The 18857-nt window shown below is 39.1% G+C and overlaps 9 protein-coding genes and 1 pseudogene across 9 annotated transcripts; 5 read left to right on the top strand and 5 right to left on the bottom strand.

The window, feature by feature from the left end:
* Positions 1-453: 453 nt before the first annotated feature.
* LOC147762302 (histone H4) lies at positions 454-849 on the top strand. The gene has a single exon (XM_087011450.1). The coding sequence runs from the start codon at positions 486-488 to the stop codon at positions 795-797; it is 312 nt and encodes a 103-aa protein (XP_086867576.1). The 5' UTR covers positions 454-485; the 3' UTR covers positions 798-849.
* A 586-nt stretch (positions 850-1435) lies between these two features.
* Positions 1436-1871, bottom strand: LOC147762301 (histone H2A). Its single transcript, XM_087011867.1, has one exon. It carries the CDS (start codon positions 1826-1828, stop codon positions 1451-1453), a length of 378 nt encoding a protein of 125 aa, XP_086867993.1. The 5' UTR covers positions 1829-1871; the 3' UTR covers positions 1436-1450.
* Positions 1872-4099: 2228 nt separating this feature from the next.
* On the top strand, positions 4100-4857 carry LOC106177745 (histone H2B, gonadal). The gene has a single exon (XM_013560608.2). It carries the CDS (start codon positions 4442-4444, stop codon positions 4808-4810), a length of 369 nt encoding a protein of 122 aa, XP_013416062.1. The 5' UTR covers positions 4100-4441; the 3' UTR covers positions 4811-4857.
* Positions 4858-6580: 1723 nt separating this feature from the next.
* LOC147762300 (histone H3) lies at positions 6581-7139 on the bottom strand. Its single transcript, XM_087011936.1, has one exon. The coding sequence runs from the start codon at positions 7041-7043 to the stop codon at positions 6633-6635; it is 411 nt and encodes a 136-aa protein (XP_086868062.1). The 5' UTR covers positions 7044-7139; the 3' UTR covers positions 6581-6632.
* Positions 7140-7314: 175 nt separating this feature from the next.
* LOC147762299 (histone H4) lies at positions 7315-8006 on the top strand. Its single transcript, XM_087011946.1, has one exon. The coding sequence runs from the start codon at positions 7643-7645 to the stop codon at positions 7952-7954; it is 312 nt and encodes a 103-aa protein (XP_086868072.1). The 5' UTR covers positions 7315-7642; the 3' UTR covers positions 7955-8006.
* Positions 8007-10159: 2153 nt separating this feature from the next.
* Positions 10160-10685, bottom strand: LOC106177741 (histone H2A). Its single transcript, XM_087011937.1, has one exon. It carries the CDS (start codon positions 10578-10580, stop codon positions 10203-10205), a length of 378 nt encoding a protein of 125 aa, XP_086868063.1. The 5' UTR covers positions 10581-10685; the 3' UTR covers positions 10160-10202.
* An 81-nt stretch (positions 10686-10766) lies between these two features.
* Positions 10767-11883, top strand: LOC147762298 (histone H2B, gonadal). The gene is made up of 2 exons (XM_087011943.1): positions 10767-10840; positions 11067-11883. Exon 2 carries the CDS (start codon positions 11466-11468, stop codon positions 11832-11834), a length of 369 nt encoding a protein of 122 aa, XP_086868069.1. The 5' UTR covers positions 10767-10840; positions 11067-11465; the 3' UTR covers positions 11835-11883.
* Positions 11884-13537: 1654 nt separating this feature from the next.
* LOC147762297 (histone H3) lies at positions 13538-14456 on the bottom strand. The gene has a single exon (XM_087011935.1). It carries the CDS (start codon positions 14409-14411, stop codon positions 14001-14003), a length of 411 nt encoding a protein of 136 aa, XP_086868061.1. The 5' UTR covers positions 14412-14456; the 3' UTR covers positions 13538-14000.
* Positions 14457-14975: 519 nt separating this feature from the next.
* On the top strand, positions 14976-15635 carry LOC147762296 (histone H4). The gene has a single exon (XM_087011945.1). The coding sequence runs from the start codon at positions 15011-15013 to the stop codon at positions 15320-15322; it is 312 nt and encodes a 103-aa protein (XP_086868071.1). The 5' UTR covers positions 14976-15010; the 3' UTR covers positions 15323-15635.
* Positions 15636-17732: 2097 nt separating this feature from the next.
* On the bottom strand, positions 17733-18134 carry LOC147762295 (histone H2A-like; annotated as a pseudogene).
* Between the last annotated feature and the right edge of the window lie 723 nt (positions 18135-18857).

Raw genomic sequence — 18857 nt, 5'->3', positions numbered from 1 at the left:
ACAGCCTTAGCGTAGGACATTATTGGTATTAGCTTGGTATTCAATGAATGAATGTGGAATCGAATGAATGAATGGAATAACTTGTGTGAAATATGCCACAGAGATTTGTAATAAGGCGGTCTATTTGGTGATTGGGTGACCCAAATTCCTGCCCTATTTCAGGCAAATATGATTGGATGGTATCTTCACAAATTTATTGAATATTCATTACTCCCAAACAGGTGCGCTAGAATGTGCAGCTTTGAATCCGAGGCAGAGTGCACAAATATGCTATATTTCTGTGTGTATCATCAAGTTTGTAAATCCTTGTAAAAACAAACTTAACAAACCTTTGCCATATGAAACTTCCATAAATTTTTTCTTGAAATCAGCTTTTAGGAAGAAAATATGAGAATGTACTCATGCTTAGGGTTAAGAGTTTAGTGTAGGGCACAGAGAACAATTGAAATTTTGGTATCATTCGATTACTGTCTGATTCTGCAATCATGTCTGGACGTGGCAAAGGAGGGAAAGGATTGGGAAAGGGAGGCGCCAAGCGTCACCGCAAAGTTTTGCGCGATAACATCCAGGGTATCACCAAGCCAGCTATCCGTCGTTTGGCTCGCCGTGGTGGTGTCAAGCGTATCTCTGGCCTCATCTATGAGGAGACCCGTGGTGTCCTGAAGGTGTTCCTTGAGAATGTCATCCGTGATGCCGTCACCTACACCGAGCACGCAAAGAGGAAGACCGTCACCGCCATGGATGTTGTCTATGCTCTGAAACGCCAAGGCCGTACTCTGTACGGATTCGGCGGTTAGACGAATTATTTAGCTCTACTCCTCAAAACGGTCCTTTTCAGGACCACCAAAACTCGTGAAAAGCTATGCCTATTATGTTCAAGTCTCTTCATGTAAATTATACTGGTCGTTAACATGACTAGCGTTTATGATGCTTTTAATCTCCCACGTCAAGACTTCCGTAACAGCTCCTTTCCTATAGGGCCCAAAAAAATGCGAACTTGTGCACAATGAAATACAGACCAGTATTACAATAAACGTCATAGTCTCAGAACAAAATACACCAAAGTTTTTTTTTTTTTGTTTTTTTTTCAATGTACTATTTCAGCACTTAAGACGCTTTTGATTCAGATTATAACAGCTCAATTAAGAAATAAAGATTGTAATTCTTTGTTTAACAATTAAACATTGTGTGCTGTCTAAGCTACTTCTAACACTACTTTATTATGCTTACATCAAAAATATAAATAAATGTTAAAATAAGGGATAAAATATATATCCAAGCTAAAAGTTACTGTGATGGGCTTATCCATTGTGCTATAAATAATAATTCCTATTCATGGCCATTATTGCATATTAATCTTTTTACTCTTCATTCATTTTTGGTGTAGCTTTTCCAGGAATTTGTGAGTGGCCCTGAAAAGGGACGTTTTGAGGTGTAAACTAGAAGTGATTTACTTGGCAGCTGCCTTGCTCTTCTTGGGCAGAAGGACAGCCTGGATGTTTGGCAGAACACCACCCTGGGCAATGGTGACACCTCCCAGCAATTTGTTCAACTCCTCGTCGTTGCGGACAGCCAACTGCAGGTGACGGGGGACAATTCTGGATTTCTTGTTGTCACGGGCAGCATTTCCCGCCAACTCGAGGACCTCAGCGGCCAGATACTCGAGGACGGCAGCCAGGTACACTGGGGCACCGGCTCCAACACGCTGGGCGTAGTTACCCTTGCGGAGCAGACGGTGGATTCTGCCCACTGGGAACTGAAGTCCAGCACGGGATGATCTGCTCTTCCCCTTTGCTCTTGCCTTTCCTCCTTTACCACGTCCAGACATCTTGTACGATTTCTTTTGATACGACAGTTGATCAAAGAATGGTGAATGTAAAAGATGATGTATAGGTATGTGTCGGCGAAGCCGACACGGGAAAGTTACGAAGTCTCGTGCATTAAAATACAAGAGCTTCTTTCAATCCCCAAAACGTGTTTATTGTCTTCTACCTCTATTGTTTGTCTGTACGTGGTTTTGGCCTCGCTTGGAATTTTTTTTTTTTTTTTTTTTTTTTTTTTTTTTTTTTTTTTTTTTTTTTTTGACCGTCTCTTTCCAGTTTGCGCGCTGGCCGCCCCTTCCAGCTTGTTAATTTTTTCCAGATGTTTGTTAATATAAATATTTTTATATATAATATACATATATTATATACCTTTTTTCCTCCGCCTTTATAGTATTATTGTGTTTTCTCATTCCATTTCCTTGTCTCTGGTCATCGGGAGCCCAGATGTGTTTATCCTTATTTTGTGGACTGAGGTTGCCCTTTTCAGGGTTGTATTTTTCCTTTCTTCCTCCGGTCATCGGGAGACCGGGGTCGCTACCGTTAGACCGTTTCATATGCACAATTTGTACCATTATTTATATAAGTCAAGGGTAGTATTTTTGCCTGGTTTGCTTAATATTATGTTTTTTAGCTTAAGTTCTTTGAATAGATGGCTATTTTCGAACCTGCTAATTGTTTTTGTGCCCAGAAAAAATAGTCTGCTTGATATATATTCAATGTTGGCCAGCTTGTGCAGCGTTACGATCGAAGTTTTTGTTGGTAATTTGAGCGCTATTCGTAGCGCTCTATTCTGGATTTTTTGCAGATCTTTGAGCCTTGTCTTGTTGATGCCAGCTAGTATAACTGCCCCGTACTCAAGTACGGGCCGAATGAAGGATTTATATAGTTTGAGGAGGCAGGCACTCGATGCCCCCCAGTTTGTTCCTCTGAGTCTTATGAGAAGGCCAGTTCTTTTCCTAGCTCTTTTCACTGTGTTGTCTACGTGTTTTTTGAAACCTAGTTTTCTGTCGAATGTGATTCCCAGCAGTGTGACTTCCTCACATGTTTCTAATCGGTCGCCAAATAATGTGAGGTTAAGCTTGGGTTGTTCATTTGATTTTGAAAAGATGATTAATTGTGTTTTCTTGGTGTTTAGTTTTATCCGCCATAGAGAGCACCATAATTCGAGATCCTTTATCACGCCCGTCAGTCTGATTTCTATGCTTTTTACATTTTTGCATGATGTCCACATGCCTAAATCGTCTGCAAATTGAGAGACCTCGGTGTTGTATCTTGGGTTTATTGGTAGGTCGTTCACATATATTAGAAATAGCAACGGGCTGATTACAGACCCCTGAGGCGTGCCAGCATTGAGACTAACATATTCGGATTCCTCGCCTTTGATTCTGACCTTGATCTTTCTGTCTTTCAAAAAAGATGACAGCAAGCGGACAATCTTAACTGGCAGGTTACTATTTGCTAGTTTGTACCTTAACCCAGCGTGCCAAACTGAGTCAAAAGCCTTCTCCACGTCCAGCATCATAGCGCCCGTAACCCAGCCTTTGTTTATTGCCAGTTGTGCACTTTCAGCTAGTCTTAACACATGTTCCATTCCTTCTTTCTTGCTCATGTACGCTCTTTGCCATTTATTGAAAAATTGGTCATTTTCTAGTTTTTCTTTTATTCTAGTGGCGATTATTCTCTCGAATAGTTTGCCTAGGCAGCTTAGCAGGCTGATCGGTCTATAATTCGTTGTTACTTTGTGATCTTTCTCAGGTTTGGGTATCATTATACCAGTCGCTTTTTTCCATATTGTGGGGAAATATCCCAACTGCAGACAGTTGTTATAAATGTCGCATAGTTTGTTTTTCAGACATACAGGCGCTTTTTTAATTATCCCGTTTGTTATTGTGTCGTCACCTGGTGACGTGTTTTTTGTATTTTTCAGATTTCCGTTAAGTTCATCTATTGTGATTTTATCTAGAATTTTGTGATCGTCCCCTTCTTCTAATGTCGGGTTAGATAAGGGATCGAATTTGTGTTTGTTTTTACCGACGTAGTTTTCCACCACCGCTTTAAAACCGTCGTCGTTGTTAAGGATATAATGAGCACGGTTTCAGAGGTGAATACCTCATGTAGGCTTGTGTTGTATTGCTCTTATTTTAATCTTAAACTTAAAAGTGACAAAAGTGACTTAACATCAGACTTAATTGATTGCAATCAGATCATTACTTTGACAGATCATTGAAGATAACGTCTGGTTTTGACACATGGACTGCTGTCAAGGACCAAGTGACAAAAGTGACATGACGTCAGACTTGATTGAAATCGTAGGACACCTTAATTGGTGCCAGCTACTTAATTGATTGCAATTAAGGACTTGAAAATAACAGCATACGCACATTGTTTTCTTTAATGATTAGACCGTTTTGGACAGTAAGTGCTTTCATGAAGTCAAATGCTACTTTGCCTCGGCTTCGACGCTGCATCTGTTGCGCTGGGAACTTCAGCCAATCCGATTGTGTATTTCACAACGTGTAGCGCTGGATCCCCTTATTTGCATACTGAATTGCATAAATACAAAACGCTCCCTTCCTCCAGCATTCAACGTTCAATTTGTACGCTAGAATACAAGAATCATGCCTCCCAAAGTGAGCTCCAAGGGCGCCAAGAAAGCCGGTAAGGCTAAGGCCGCACGTAGTGGTGACAAGAAGAGAAGGAGGAAGAGAAAGGAAAGCTACAGCATCTACATCTACAAAGTGATGAAACAGGTGCACCCTGACACCGGTATCTCCAGCAAAGCCATGAGCATCATGAACAGCTTTGTCAATGACATCTTTGAACGTATTGCCGGTGAAGCTTCCCGCCTTGCCCACTACAACAAGCGTTCTACCATCACCAGCCGAGAGGTCCAGACTGCTGTCCGTCTCTTGCTGCCTGGTGAGCTTGCCAAGCACGCTGTCAGTGAGGGCACAAAGGCCGTCACCAAGTACACCAGCTCCAAGTAAATCAACAAGTCATTGATTTGCACAAAACGGTCCTTTTCAGGACCAACCACATCTTTCCAGAAAAGCTATACCTAATGTTTATAAGAACAAACTGGAATTATCGTGTTCGCACACGTACATGAATCCCTACACTTTGACACTGAGGAATTTGTTTTGCATTCTTCTTATTCTATTTTTTATTTTTTTATTTTTTATTTATTTATTTATTTTTGCACACATTGCATTTTCTCTGCTGCCATTATGGCTGTGTTTCTCAACACCTAAACCACTAAGTAAATTATCTCACACCTGTTTGAAAAGTAGAAGCAATGATGAACCTCAACACAATTTTAATTTCCAAGGCAATGAATATGAATGCTATATCTCTGTGCTGCAATGTGATTTGAAATGGGACAAGAAAATTTCATGGCCCAACGTACTGACAGAGAGAGAGAAATTCCCTTGCAGTAGCATGAGCAGAGCTAGTTGATCAGACAATATTTTTCTGCTTCACCATTTAGCACTGGTAACTGTACTAATTCTTAGTTACTCGCCTAAAAAAGATTCTCTTTCAACTGAAATTCTATCTCTTTCTGAAGCAAGGATCACTCGTTAATTGTCATGTTTTACACTGCTGATTAGTGCACGCTTTACTTTTTTATTTTCATGTAGTATGTTGACATTTGCATCTAAATTAAGTGAAATCACTGTGTATCCTGGAGTATTTATTTGATTATTTGTTAACAGCAACAAGATATTGGAGCTGCTATGGTTTTAGCAAAGCACAGCACACTAGGCTAGGCAGTAAGAAAAAAGATGTTCCTCTTCTATTTGGTCCTGTTGACATTTGCGACAGATAAAAAAATAATGTTTCCAAAAAAATAAATAAATAAATAAACAAATAAATAAATAAAAATCTCTCTTTGAAATAAAGTGCCTAAAAGGGATAATGAGTGTTCGTTGAAACCAAAAACTGAATTTTTCTGGAGTAAACAACAATTTTTCCCATGCTTACCAATGGTTAATGAATGCATTTCTGCAATCAAAGTTAGTCCCTGTTTTTTTCTAAAAAGTTACTTTTTTTTTTTTTTTTTTTTTTTTTTTTTTTGTTATAGGAAAAGAGTAATAACATGTGAAGAACAAGACATACATGTAGATACATCTCTCTTCTGTTGGCAAGTTTTAAGAAAAAATCTGCACAATTAAGCTCTCCATTTACATTATTTATGCAGTCTGTTTCAAGAATTTTTTGGGAACAACTATGCAAATTTTAGTTTATCATATTTTGTGATAACTATATTCATCACAAAAAGCAAAGACATTAATATCAGATTTTTCTTTACATTTTATTTCAGGCTCTAGAGCAAGAAATAGCAGATATGCATGGATTAACTATACAGACTGCATTATCTCCAAACTCATAGAAGAGTTTACTTAACACAAAGGATTGCATAAAAAGCCTGTAAAGCACTATACATTTTGTTTTAATGCAACAGACAGAGCGGGTAAGTAAGACTGGGAATGATATGGAATGTGTTAGATGTGACAGCATCCAGTGCTTTGTAAGGCTGTAGAGATTCCAAATTGTGTTAAAAGAGTCTACAGTGAAGTTAAATCTATGAAAATAGAAAGTAATTTGTAAGGATTACAGCAATTCCCAAGGCTGCATGCTTTACAGGGCACACTGACTGAATATAGACAAATGTATTGCATTTTATTCCTTTAGTTTAGAACATTAATTTATGAGGTTTGAATCAATATATAAACACGTAATGGTCTAGCTTTTCTGGATTTGTTGAGGTGGTCCTGAAAAGGACCGTTTTGTTAGATATAAAACAAGAAGTTAGGCACGCTCTCCGCGGATACGGCGAGCCAGCTGGATGTCCTTGGGCATGATGGTCACACGCTTGGCGTGGATGGCGCACAGGTTGGTGTCCTCGAAAAGACCAACCAAGTAAGCCTCGCTGGCTTCCTGCAGGGCCATGACAGCAGAGCTCTGGAATCTCAGGTCAGTTTTGAAGTCCTGGGCGATTTCACGGACCAGACGCTGGAAGGGGAGCTTGCGGATCAGAAGCTCTGTGCTCTTCTGGTAACGACGGATTTCACGGAGAGCCACGGTACCGGGCCTGTAACGGTGAGGTTTCTTCACACCGCCGGTAGCGGGGGCGCTCTTACGAGCGGCCTTGGTGGCCAGCTGCTTTCTTGGTGCCTTGCCACCGGTAGATTTACGCGCAGTTTGCTTGGTACGAGCCATTGCTGAGATATCAGTCGTTCGGAGTACGAATAACTTGTGTGAAATATGCTACAGAGATTTGTAATAAGGCGGTCTATTTGGTGATTGGGTGACCCAAATTCCTGCCCTATTTCAGGCAAATATGATTGGATGTATCTTCACAAAATTATTGAATATTCATTACTCCCAAACAGGTGCGCTAGAATGTGCAGCTTTGAATCCGGGGCAGAGTGCACAAATTTGCTATATTTCTGTGTGTATCATCAAGTTTGTAAATCCTTGTAAAAACAAACTTAACAAACCTTTGCCATATGAAACTTCCATAAATTTTTTCTTGAAATCAGCTTTTAGGAAGAAAATATGAGAATGTACTCATGCTTAGGGTTAAGAGTTTAGTGTAGGGCACAGAGAACAATTTTCTGAATCAAATAATAATCTCCAAGCAGTGGATCATTGCTAACTGAGAGGAGCGAAGGGATTCTGCGTGGAGAGTGACTCGATCGTTTTGGCCAATCAAGTTAACATATGCTGCCTAAGGTCGTTGGCGTCGGATAGTAGGGTATTTATAGGCCGAAAATTGAAATTTTGGTATCATTCGATTACTGTCTGATTCTGCAATCATGTCTGGACGTGGCAAAGGAGGTAAAGGATTGGGAAAGGGAGGCGCCAAGCGTCACCGCAAAGTATTACGCGATAACATCCAGGGTATCACCAAGCCAGCTATCCGTCGTTTGGCTCGCCGTGGTGGTGTCAAGCGTATCTCTGGCCTCATCTATGAGGAGACCCGTGGTGTCCTGAAGGTGTTCCTTGAGAATGTCATCCGTGATGCCGTCACCTACACCGAGCACGCAAAGAGGAAGACCGTCACCGCCATGGATGTTGTCTATGCTCTGAAACGCCAAGGCCGTACTCTGTACGGATTCGGCGGTTAGACTAATTATTTAGCTCTAATGCTCAAAACGGTCCTTTTCAGGACCACCTAAACTCGTGAAAAGCTATGCCTATTATGTTCAAGTCTCTTCATGTAAATTATACTGGTCGTTAACATGACTAGCGTTTATGATGCTTTTAATCTCCCACTTCCGTAACAGCTCCTTTCCTATAGGGTACCAATAGGGCCCAAAAAAATGCGAACTTGTGCACAATGAAATACAGACCAGTATTACAATAAACGTCATAGTCTCAGAACAAAATACACCAAATTAAATATTAAAGTGTTTTGTTTTTTTTTTTTTTTTTAATGTACTATTTCAGCACCTAATGCGCCTTTGATTCAGATTATAACAGCTCAATTAAGAAATAAAGATTATAATTCTTTGTTTAACAATTAAACATTGTGTGCTGTCTAAGCTACTTCTAACACTACTTTATTATGCTTACATCAAAAATATAAATAAATGTTAAAATAAGGGATAAAATATATATCCAAGCTAAAAGTTACTGTGTATTATAAACTGACTGTCAAATACTAACCTTCACAACACACGCCACAGTATGTCATGGAGTGAAGGAGTAAAGAAAATTCTTGTAGAAAATGGGTTCGGAGACGTATGGGTCAAACAGAAAGTAGACAAAAACTTCATGAAATCTTTTAGCGTTAGACTTAGAGACAGTAGTATACAACTTTGGCATAGTAGGATATCGCAAGAAAATCTCAAATTGAGAAGGTATAAAACTTTCAAACTTCATTTTGAGAAAAAAAATATCTTGATATAATACAAGATAAAGAAAAACGTCAAACCCTAACCAAATTCAGAATCAGCAGCCACAATTTGCACATAGAAACAGGTCGCCACGTCAAGGGTAAACCAACACCAGTCGAAGACAGAAAATGCCAAATCTGCCACTCTGGAGTTATAGAGGATGAAGAACACTTCTTAATTACCTGCCCTCTGTATACAGAACACAGAAAAGAACTCTTTAAAATAATACAAAGCAGCCACACGTGCTTTGCACATTTAAACAACAAAGATAAATTCCACTTTATAATGAATAATCCAAACGAAACAGTGATAATTTCCTTGGCCAAATTCCTTAACCTTGCTTTTAACAAAAGAAACTGTGCTACATCTTCAACTTCATGATGTCTATCAATAACTACTATAAATACGAAGATTTAGTTCACATAGTAGAAACATTGGTACATTTCTATACATGTATTTTGGTGCTATTTATCTATGTATTTTGCTATTACTATTATCATTACTATTGCTGCTATTACCTTATCTATATGTACACTTTCACCAGCTCAGTCTGGTGCAGAAAGTATGAATAAAGCATAAAAGTATAAAGTACTGGAAGAGTGGTTTTGTCAACAAAAATTTTTATCTTCATTATAGTGTAGTCAGTGTAAATTTGTAGTCAGTATAAAGTACTGGAAGAGTGGTTTTGTCAACATTAAGGGAGAAATAAAGCAAAAACTCTGGCCAACCCCCCCCCCCCCCCCCCGCCCCCCCCCACCACCACCACCACCACCACCACCAGCACCCCTGTCTCAGATTCTGTTCTCAGAGGTTATTTTTGGATCATCTTTAAAGCTGGAAATGGGATGGGATGTCTCTCTATATTCGTCTTCATACTTTCCCTTACAGCATTAATAAGGCAAGCATGTGGTCATTCCTTAAATACATGAAACATTGTCTCTTTGGCAATGTTGCAAAACTCGCAAAACAGTTGAGATTCTTTTTTCTTCATTTTCATTAAGTATGAATATGTACTGAAAATTCAACGATGGATTCTTAATTGCAGTGTTTATAATTTTGTGTCATCCATCTCGGTAAAAACAAATCTAAATGCCATTTCTCTTCGTCTAATATTTCCACAATGGATGTGCCATTTGTTTGATATATTGTGAATTTATGTGCATCTTTGAACAGTATGCATTACTGATGTGTTTAATTATTCATTTTTGTGTAGTGATGGTATGAGCATGGAATAATGCTACATGTGAATACTAGTTTAAATTGACAGATTCTGTAACTATTGTGTTGTTAAAAACAATCTGACCACTATTAATTATTAAGGGAACGTGTCTTCTACCCTTTGTTTTATAACTGTTCCTATTCATGGCCATTATTGCATATTAATCTTTTTACTCTTCATTCATTTTTGGTATAGCTTTTCCAGGAATTTGTGAGTGGCCCTGAAAAGGGCCGTTTTGAGGTGTAAACTAGAAGTGATTTACTTGGCAGCTGCCTTGCTCTTCTTGGGCAGAAGGACAGCCTGGATGTTTGGCAGAACACCACCCTGGGCAATGGTGACACCTCCCAGCAATTTGTTCAACTCCTCGTCGTTGCGGACAGCCAACTGCAGGTGACGGGGGACAATTCTGGATTTCTTGTTGTCACGGGCAGCATTTCCCGCCAACTCGAGGACCTCAGCGGCCAGATACTCGAGGACGGCAGCCAGGTACACTGGGGCACCGGCTCCAACACGCTGGGCGTAGTTACCCTTGCGGAGCAGACGGTGGATTCTGCCCACTGGGAACTGAAGTCCAGCACGGGATGATCTGCTCTTCCCCTTTGCTCTTGCCTTTCCTCCTTTACCACGTCCAGACATCTTGTACGATTTCTTTTGATACGACAGTTGATCAAAGAATGGTGAATGTTCGTTCAAAATAGGTATTTATAGCCATCGGTGGGGATTCAGTGCTGCACGCAAATCTGTCCAATAAGACAGCGTAGTCGGAATAACTGCCAATAGGTAAAGAGAGCGCTTAACTTGCCCTCGTTCTCACTGTGCAGCATTCGAGCCTCTAATTTGCAGAAATCATATTTTGGTAACAGCAGAAAGTTACAGGGTCCATGAAATAACTATAGGTAGATATGGTTTTGCATGATACAAAACAAGTGCTTCACATCCTCCTTCCAAGAACGTAATTTTTATTAATATTGTTTTAAAAGGATATAATGAGCACGGTTTCAGAGGTGAATACCTCTTGTAGGCTTGTGTTGTATTGCTCTTATTTTAATCTTAAACTTAAAAGTGACAAAAGTGACTTAACATCAGACTTAATTGATTGCAATCAGATCATTACTTTGACAGATCATTGAAGATAACGTCTGGTTTTGACACATGAACTGCTGTCAAGGACCAAGTGACAAAAGTGACATGACGTCAGACTTGATTGAAATCGTAGGACACCTTAATTGGTGCCAGCTACTTAATTGATTGCAATTAAGGACTTGAAAATAACAGCATACGCACATTGTTTTCTTTAATGATTAGACCGTTTTGGACAGTAAGTGCTTTCATGAAGTCAAATGCTACTTTGCCTCGGCTTCGACGCTGCATCTGTTGCGCTGGGAACTTCAGCCAATCCGATTGTGTATTTCACAACGTGTAGCGCTGGATCCCCTTATTTGCATACTGAATTGCATAAATACAAAACGCTCCCTTCCTCCAGCATTCAATGTTCAATTTGTACGCTAGAATACAAGAATCATGCCTCCCAAAGTGAGCTCCAAGGGCGCCAAGAAAGCCGGTAAGGCTAAGGCCGCACGTAGTGGTGACAAGAAGAGAAGGAGGAAGAGAAAGGAAAGCTACAGCATCTACATCTACAAAGTGATGAAACAGGTGCACCCTGACACCGGTATCTCCAGCAAAGCCATGAGCATCATGAACAGCTTTGTCAATGACATCTTTGAACGTATTGCCGGTGAAGCTTCCCGCCTTGCCCACTACAACAAGCGTTCTACCATCACCAGCCGAGAGGTCCAGACCGCTGTCCGTCTCTTGCTGCCTGGTGAGCTTGCCAAGCACGCTGTCAGTGAGGGCACAAAGGCCGTCACCAAGTACACCAGCTCCAAGTAAATCAACAAGTCATTGATTTGCACAAAACGGTCCTTTTCAGGACCAACCACATCTTTCCAGAAAAGCTATACCTAATGTCAATAAGAACTAACTGGAATTATCGTGTTCGCACACGTACATGAATCCCTACACTTTGACACTGAGGAATTCGTTTTGCATTCTTCTTATTTTATTTATTTTTTTTTATTTATTTATTTATTTATTTTTGCACACATTGCATTTTCTCTGCTGCCATTATGGCTGTGTTTCTAAACACCTAAACCACTAAGTAAATTATCTCACACCTGTTTGAAAAGTAGAAGCAATGATGAACCTCAACACACAATTTTAATTTCCAAGGCAATGAATATGAATGCTATATCTCTGTGCTGCAATGTGATTTGGAAATGGGACAAGAAAATTTCATGGCCCAACGTACTGACAGAGAGAGAGAGAAATTCCCTTGCAGTAGCATGAGCAGAGCTAGTTGATCAGACAATATTTTTCTGCTTCACCATTTAGCATAGTGCTTACTGCACTAATTCTTAGTTACTCGCCTAAAAAAGATTCTCTTTCAACTGAAATTCTATCTCTTTCTGAAGCAAGGATCACTCGTTAGTTGTCATGTTTTACACTGCTGATTAGTGCACGCTTTACTTTTTTATTTTCATGTAGTATGTAGCATTTAAATTAAGTGAAATCACTGATTATTTGTTAACAGCAACAAGATATTGGAGCTGCTATGGTTTTAGCAAAGCACAGCACACTAGGCTAGGCAGTAAGAAAAAAGATTTTCCTCTTCTATTTGGTCCTGTTGACATTTACGACAGATAAAAAAATAATGTTTTCAAAAAAAATTAATAAATAAATAAACAAATAAATAAATAAAAATCTCTCTTTGAAATAAAGTGCCTAAAAGGGATAATAAGTGTTCGTTTAAACCAAAAAATGAATTTTTCTGGAGTAAACAACAATTTTTCCCATGCTTACCAGTGGTTAATGAATGCATTTCTGCAATCAAAGTTAGTCCCTGTTTTTTTTCTAAAAAGTTACTTTTTTTTTTTTTTGTTATAGGAAAAGAGTAATAACATGTGAAACCAAGACATACATGTAGTTACATCTCTCTTCTGTTGGCAAGTTTTAAGAAAAAATCTGCACAATTAAGCTCTCCATTTACATTATTTATGCAGTCTGTTTCAAGAATTTTTTGGGAACAACTATGCAAATTTTAGTTTATCATATTTTGTGATAACTATATTCATCACAAAAAGCAAAGACATTAATATCAGATTTTTATTTACATTTTATTTCAGGCTCTAGAGCAAGAAATAGCAGATATGCACGGATTAACTATACAGACTGCATTATCTCCAAACTCATAGAAGAGTTTACTTAACACAAAGGATTGCATAAAAAGCCTGTAAAGCACTACATTTTGTTTTAATGCAACAGACAGAGCGGGTAAGTAAGACTGGGAATGATATGGAATGTGTTAGATGTGACAGCATCCAGTGCTTTGTAAGGCTGTAGAGATTCCAAATTGTGTTAGGAGTCAGCAGCAAAACAAGTATACTTTTGAAAAAATTGGTCCAATCATGCTGATTTTTGAATTCGACCTTTATGTCAGTCAGATTGATAACTCATGTAGGTTTCAAGACAATAGGTTTATTGGTTTTCCTTGAAATGTGTTATCAGTGTTGCATATATTCTAAAAAAAAAAATAAATAATAATAATAATAAAATAAATACAGCATAACTTCAGAAAAAAAATGGACCGATCATGCCGATTTTCGAACCTAACTAGTGTTTACTCAATATTCCTCAATTATGTAAGTTTCAAGCCAACAGGTAAAAGTTCAAATGTTATCGGTGACAGGGCACAGCAACGACAGACGCAGGTGACATCAGTATATTTTTTTGAAATCTAATTTTATAAAAGAGTCTACAGTGAAGTTAAATCTATGAAAATAGAAAGTAATTTGTAAGGATTACAGCAATTCCCAAGGCCGTATGCTTTACAGGGCACACTGACTGAATATAGACAAATATATTGCATTTTATTCCTTTAGTTAAGAACATTAATTTATGAGGTTTGAATCAATATATAAACACGTAATGGTCTAGCTTTTCTGGATTTGTTGAGGTGGTCCTGAAAAGGACCGTTTTGTTAGATATAAAATCAAGAAGTTAGGCACGCTCTCCGCGGATACGGCGAGCCAGCTGGATGTCCTTGGGCATGATGGTCACACGCTTGGCGTGGATGGCGCACAGGTTGGTGTCCTCGAAAAGACCAACCAAGTAAGCCTCGCTGGCTTCCTGCAGGGCCATGACAGCAGAGCTCTGGAATCTCAGGTCAGTTTTGAAGTCCTGGGCGATTTCACGGACCAGACGCTGGAAGGGGAGCTTGCGGATCAGAAGCTCTGTGCTCTTCTGGTAACGACGGATTTCACGGAGAGCCACGGTACCGGGCCTGTAACGGTGAGGTTTCTTCACACCGCCGGTAGCGGGGGCGCTCTTACGAGCGGCCTTGGTGGCCAGCTGCTTTCTTGGTGCCTTGCCACCGGTAGATTTACGCGCGGTTTGCTTGGTACGAGCCATTGTTGAGATATCAGTCGTTCGTAGTACGAATAACCTGTGTGAAATATGCTACAGAGATTTGTAATAAGGCGGTCTATTTGGTGATTGGGTGACCCAAATTCCTGCCCTATTTCAGGCAAATATGATTGGATGTATTTTCACATAATTATTGAATATTCATTACTCCGAAACAGGTGCGCTAGAATGTGCAGCTTTGAATCCGAGGCAGAGTGCACAAATATGCTATATTTCTGTGTGTATCATCAAATTTGTAAATCCTTGTAAAAACAAACTTAACAAAACTTTGCCGTATGAAACTCCCATAAATTTCTTCTTGAAATCGGCTTTTAGGAAGAAAATATTAGAATGTACTCATGCTTAGGGTTAAGAGTTTAGTGTATGGCACAGAGAACAATTTTCTGAATCAAATAATAATCTCCAAGCAGTGGATCATTGCTAACTGAGAGAAGTGAAGGGATTCTGCGTGGAGAGTGACTCGATCGTTTTGGCCAATCAAGTTAACATATGCTGCCTAAGGTCGTTGGCGTCGGATAGTAGGGTATTTATAAGCCGAATATTGAAATTTTGGTATCATTCGATTACTGCCTGATTCTGCAATTATGTCTGGACGTGGCAAAGGAGGTAAAGGATTGGGAAAGGGAGGCGCCAAGCGTCACCGCAAAGTTTTGCGCGATAACATCCAGGGTATCACCAAGCCAGCTATCCGTCGTTTGGCTCGCCGTGGTGGTGTCAAGCGTATCTCTGGCCTCATCTATGAGGAGACCCGTGGTGTCCTGAAGGTGTTCCTTGAGAATGTCATCCGTGATGCCGTCACCTACACCGAGCACGCAAAGAGGAAGACCGTCACCGCCATGGATGTTGTCTATGCTCTGAAACGCCAAGGTCGTACTCTGTACGGATTCGGCGGTTAGACTAATTATTTAGCTCTACTCCTCAAAACGGTCCTTTTCAGGACCACCAAAACTCGTGAAAAGCTATGCCTATTATGTTCAAGTCTCTTCATGTAAATTATACTGGTCGTTAACATGACTAGCGTTTATGATGCTTTTTATCTCCCACGTCAAGACTTCTGTAACAGCTCCTTTCCTATAGGGTACCAATAGGGCCCAAAAAAATGCGAACTTGTGCACAATGAAATACAGACCAGTATTACAATAAACGTCATAGTCTCAGAACAAAATACACCAAATTAAATATTAAAGCGGCTTTCTTTTTTTTTTTTTTTATGTACTATTTCAGCACCTTATGCGCCTTTGATTCAGATTATAACAGCTCAATTAAGAAATAAAGACTGTAATACTTTGTTTAACAATTAAACATTGTGTGCTGTCTAAGCTACTTCTAACACTACTTTCTTATGCTTACATCAAAAATATAAATATATGTTAAAATAAGGGATAAAATATATATCCAAGCTAAAAGTTACTGTGATGGGCTTATCCATTGTGCTATAAATATTGATTTATGACCTTGAGGGTTGAGGAGGATGAATAATAGTTTCTGATCACTGCCTGCTAATTCATAATCTTATCTCTCAGTATTTGGGAGGGAATTGAGCTTTGTCGCTCTGTTTGGTACTTGCTGCAAGTGAGGAAGAAAGGTTACTTGTCCTCTGTTTTACAATGTGTGCAGGTTCTTTCTTCCAGAGGGATTTTCATGTGCCTGCCTGTCTCCATCACCATGGCTCATGGTCACTTATTCTCATTTTGGCAATGTATTTTTTGTGTAATATTTGTTTCAATATTCTTGTATTTCAAAGATTTTTAAGTCTGATGCAGTAGTTTTGCATGGATTTAACTATATCTGTAAGGATCTGCTATCATTTGTTATACTGGAGTAGGAGTAGGTTTTTGGAGGATAAAGTGCTTTTTTGTGCAAACATGGCCTTCATTACTTTTTGTTTTAAGTTGTGCAGGTTATATTGGTAATATTGTTATATTATTATAAGGTTATATTGGTGAAGGTTTTGCCCAGATAAGAATATTCTTGAACGTTTTCCAGGACGTTTTCATTTAAATAAATACAAGCCTTCTTGTTGTACTAGACCAAGTAAGAACACTCTGCAGAAATGCTGAAACTGTCGGTCCGATCATTTGTGGTCAGTATAAAGTACTGGAAGAGTGGTTTTGTCAACATTAAGGGAGAAATAGAGGAAAAACTCTGGCCAACCCCCCCCCCCCCCCCCTCAAATTCTGTTCTCTGAGGTTATTTTTGGATCATCTTTAAAGCTTGAATTGGGGGCTTTATACTTTATTAATGAAGTGATCTGGGTGCGTTAACACATTTTTTATGGATGACAGGTGTGGTAGATTGATTTTCATCACGTTTGGAAAAAAACGGAGACGGGTTGTTTCATGGTGATTTTGAGTGATTTTCATAAGTGTCGGCACTGTCAGTTTTCATCAATTTTTGCCAGATAGGGTTGAAAATATTTTTTATTCATTATACTGACCGGTAGGTGTGTTTGGTTATTTGTGTAGTCAGTATAAAGTACTTATTATTATTATTATTTTGAATGTATGTGATCAATTGGCAATTTTTTTTTTTTTTTTTTTTTTTTTTTACAGGCCATGCACATAAGGGTAATTTAATTATTTGGCTTTTTTTGCCTTTAACATCAATCCTGTCAAATCATTATACTGTATATAAATATACAGACTCCTACCCATCATACTTCCTTGTCAGGCCTAATAATATTGACAGCATTAGATTCTTAATTAAATGTCCAGGGTATAATGTGGGTGCCCTTGAAGCTAACATGGTGCAAATCTGAACTGTTTTTATATATATATATCCTGTTTATTCTTTATAATAAATTTGTCCAATATTTTAACCTGACCTTATTAGAATGATCTTATTATGTATCATGGAATGGATTTATTAAGGGATGTTATTATGTGTTCAACTTTACGTATGTGTCTTCCCCCCTTTAGGTGGTGATTAATAAATAAATAGAAATAGGGTGAACAACTCATATATTTGATGGCACGTACAGATACAGTAATCTGGATACAGTGTCTGAAAACATAACAACATGGCATTGTTTTTGTAAGATAACTAAGATGTTAGTACACAATAAACTCGTGGAAATGATTAAACCAAGGAGTTATAACTCCTTGATTAAACATAACATCACGGCTGTTTTCACATACATATGCAATAATAGTTACTGCAGGCCCAGCATGATATGTGCTTTATTTGTTACAATTTTATTTTTATTTATTCTCATTACTATATATTCATTTTTTGTTATAGCTTTTCCAGGAATTTGTGAGTGGCCCTGAAAGGACCGTTTTGCAGTTTAAACTAGCAGGCGCTAATTTACTTGGCAGCTGACTTGCTCTTCTTGGACAGAAGGACAGCCTGGATGTTTGGCAGAACACCGCCCCATGGGCAATGGTGACACCTCCCAGCAGCTCGATCAACTCCTCATCGTTGCGAATAGCCAACTCCAAGTAACGGGCAACAATTCTTGTTGTCACGGGCAGCATTTCCCGTCGACTCGAGAATCTCAGAGGCCAGATACTCGAGGACGGCAGCCACGTACACTGGGGCACCGGCTCCAACACGCTGGGCATAGTTACCCTTGCGGAGCAGACGGTGGATTCTGCCCACTGGCAACTGAAATCCAGCACGGGATGATCTGCTCGTCCCCTTTGCTCTTAAGCTTGCCTTTCCTTTACCCTCTACCAGGGCCGCAGTTTTAGGCCTAATTGGGGACATTTTTTGCTGAATCGACTGAGAGCCAAAATGACTGTCTATTTATCTATAGACATATCTGTGTATATCTGTGGGAAATTAATCTGTCGCCCTGGTAGAGGGTACCTTTCCTCCCTTACCACGCATCTTGTGCGATTTCTTTTGATACGACAGTTGACCAAAAAAATGGTGAAAAACTGTTGAATTAATAGGTTTGTATCGGCGAGGCCGACACGGGAATGTCACAAAGTCTAATGCATCGAGATACAAGATGTTTATTGTCTTCTACCTCTATTGTTTGTCTGTACGTGGCTTTTGGTCTCACTTGTATTTTTTTTTTTTTTTTTTTTTTTTTACCCGTTTTTCCTAGTTTGCGCGCTGGCCGCCCCTTCCTGCTTGTTTATTTTTCCAGATGTTCGTCATTATTATTTTATATATATATATTTTTTTCTTATCCGCTTAGTATTATTCTATTCCATTTCCTTGTCTCTGGTTATCGGGAGCCCATATGTCTTTACCCTTTTTTAGGAATGGGGTTGCCCTTTTCAGGCCCTGTGATTTTTCCCTTTCTTCCTCCGGTTATCGGGAGACCGGAGTATCTACAAGGACCGCTATGCACAATTTTTATCATTATTTATGTAAGTCAAGGGTCGTATTTTTGCCTGGTTTACTTAATATTATGTTTTTCAACTTAAGTTCTTTGAATAGTTGGCTATTTTCGAACCTGCTAATTGTTTTTTGTGCCCA

The sequence above is a fragment of the Lingula anatina genome, chromosome 4, assembly GCF_051362555.1.
Source record: "Lingula anatina isolate TDL-2025a chromosome 4, LinAna3.0, whole genome shotgun sequence".
NCBI lineage: Eukaryota > Metazoa > Brachiopoda > Lingulata > Lingulida > Lingulidae > Lingula > Lingula anatina.
This window is presented reverse-complemented; position numbering and strand designations above follow the sequence as displayed.

Coding starts and splice junctions, on each gene's coding strand:
- LOC147762298 (XM_087011943.1), top strand. CDS start 11,466: ATGCCTCCCAAAGTGAGCTCCAAGGGCGCCAAGAAAGCCGGTAAGGCT.
- LOC147762297 (XM_087011935.1), bottom strand. CDS start 14,411: ATGGCTCGTACCAAGCAAACCGCGCGTAAATCTACCGGTGGCAAGGCA.
- LOC147762302 (XM_087011450.1), top strand. CDS start 486: ATGTCTGGACGTGGCAAAGGAGGGAAAGGATTGGGAAAGGGAGGCGCC.
- LOC147762299 (XM_087011946.1), top strand. CDS start 7,643: ATGTCTGGACGTGGCAAAGGAGGTAAAGGATTGGGAAAGGGAGGCGCC.
- LOC147762301 (XM_087011867.1), bottom strand. CDS start 1,828: ATGTCTGGACGTGGTAAAGGAGGAAAGGCAAGAGCAAAGGGGAAGAGC.
- LOC106177741 (XM_087011937.1), bottom strand. CDS start 10,580: ATGTCTGGACGTGGTAAAGGAGGAAAGGCAAGAGCAAAGGGGAAGAGC.
- LOC147762296 (XM_087011945.1), top strand. CDS start 15,011: ATGTCTGGACGTGGCAAAGGAGGTAAAGGATTGGGAAAGGGAGGCGCC.
- LOC147762300 (XM_087011936.1), bottom strand. CDS start 7,043: ATGGCTCGTACCAAGCAAACTGCGCGTAAATCTACCGGTGGCAAGGCA.
- LOC106177745 (XM_013560608.2), top strand. CDS start 4,442: ATGCCTCCCAAAGTGAGCTCCAAGGGCGCCAAGAAAGCCGGTAAGGCT.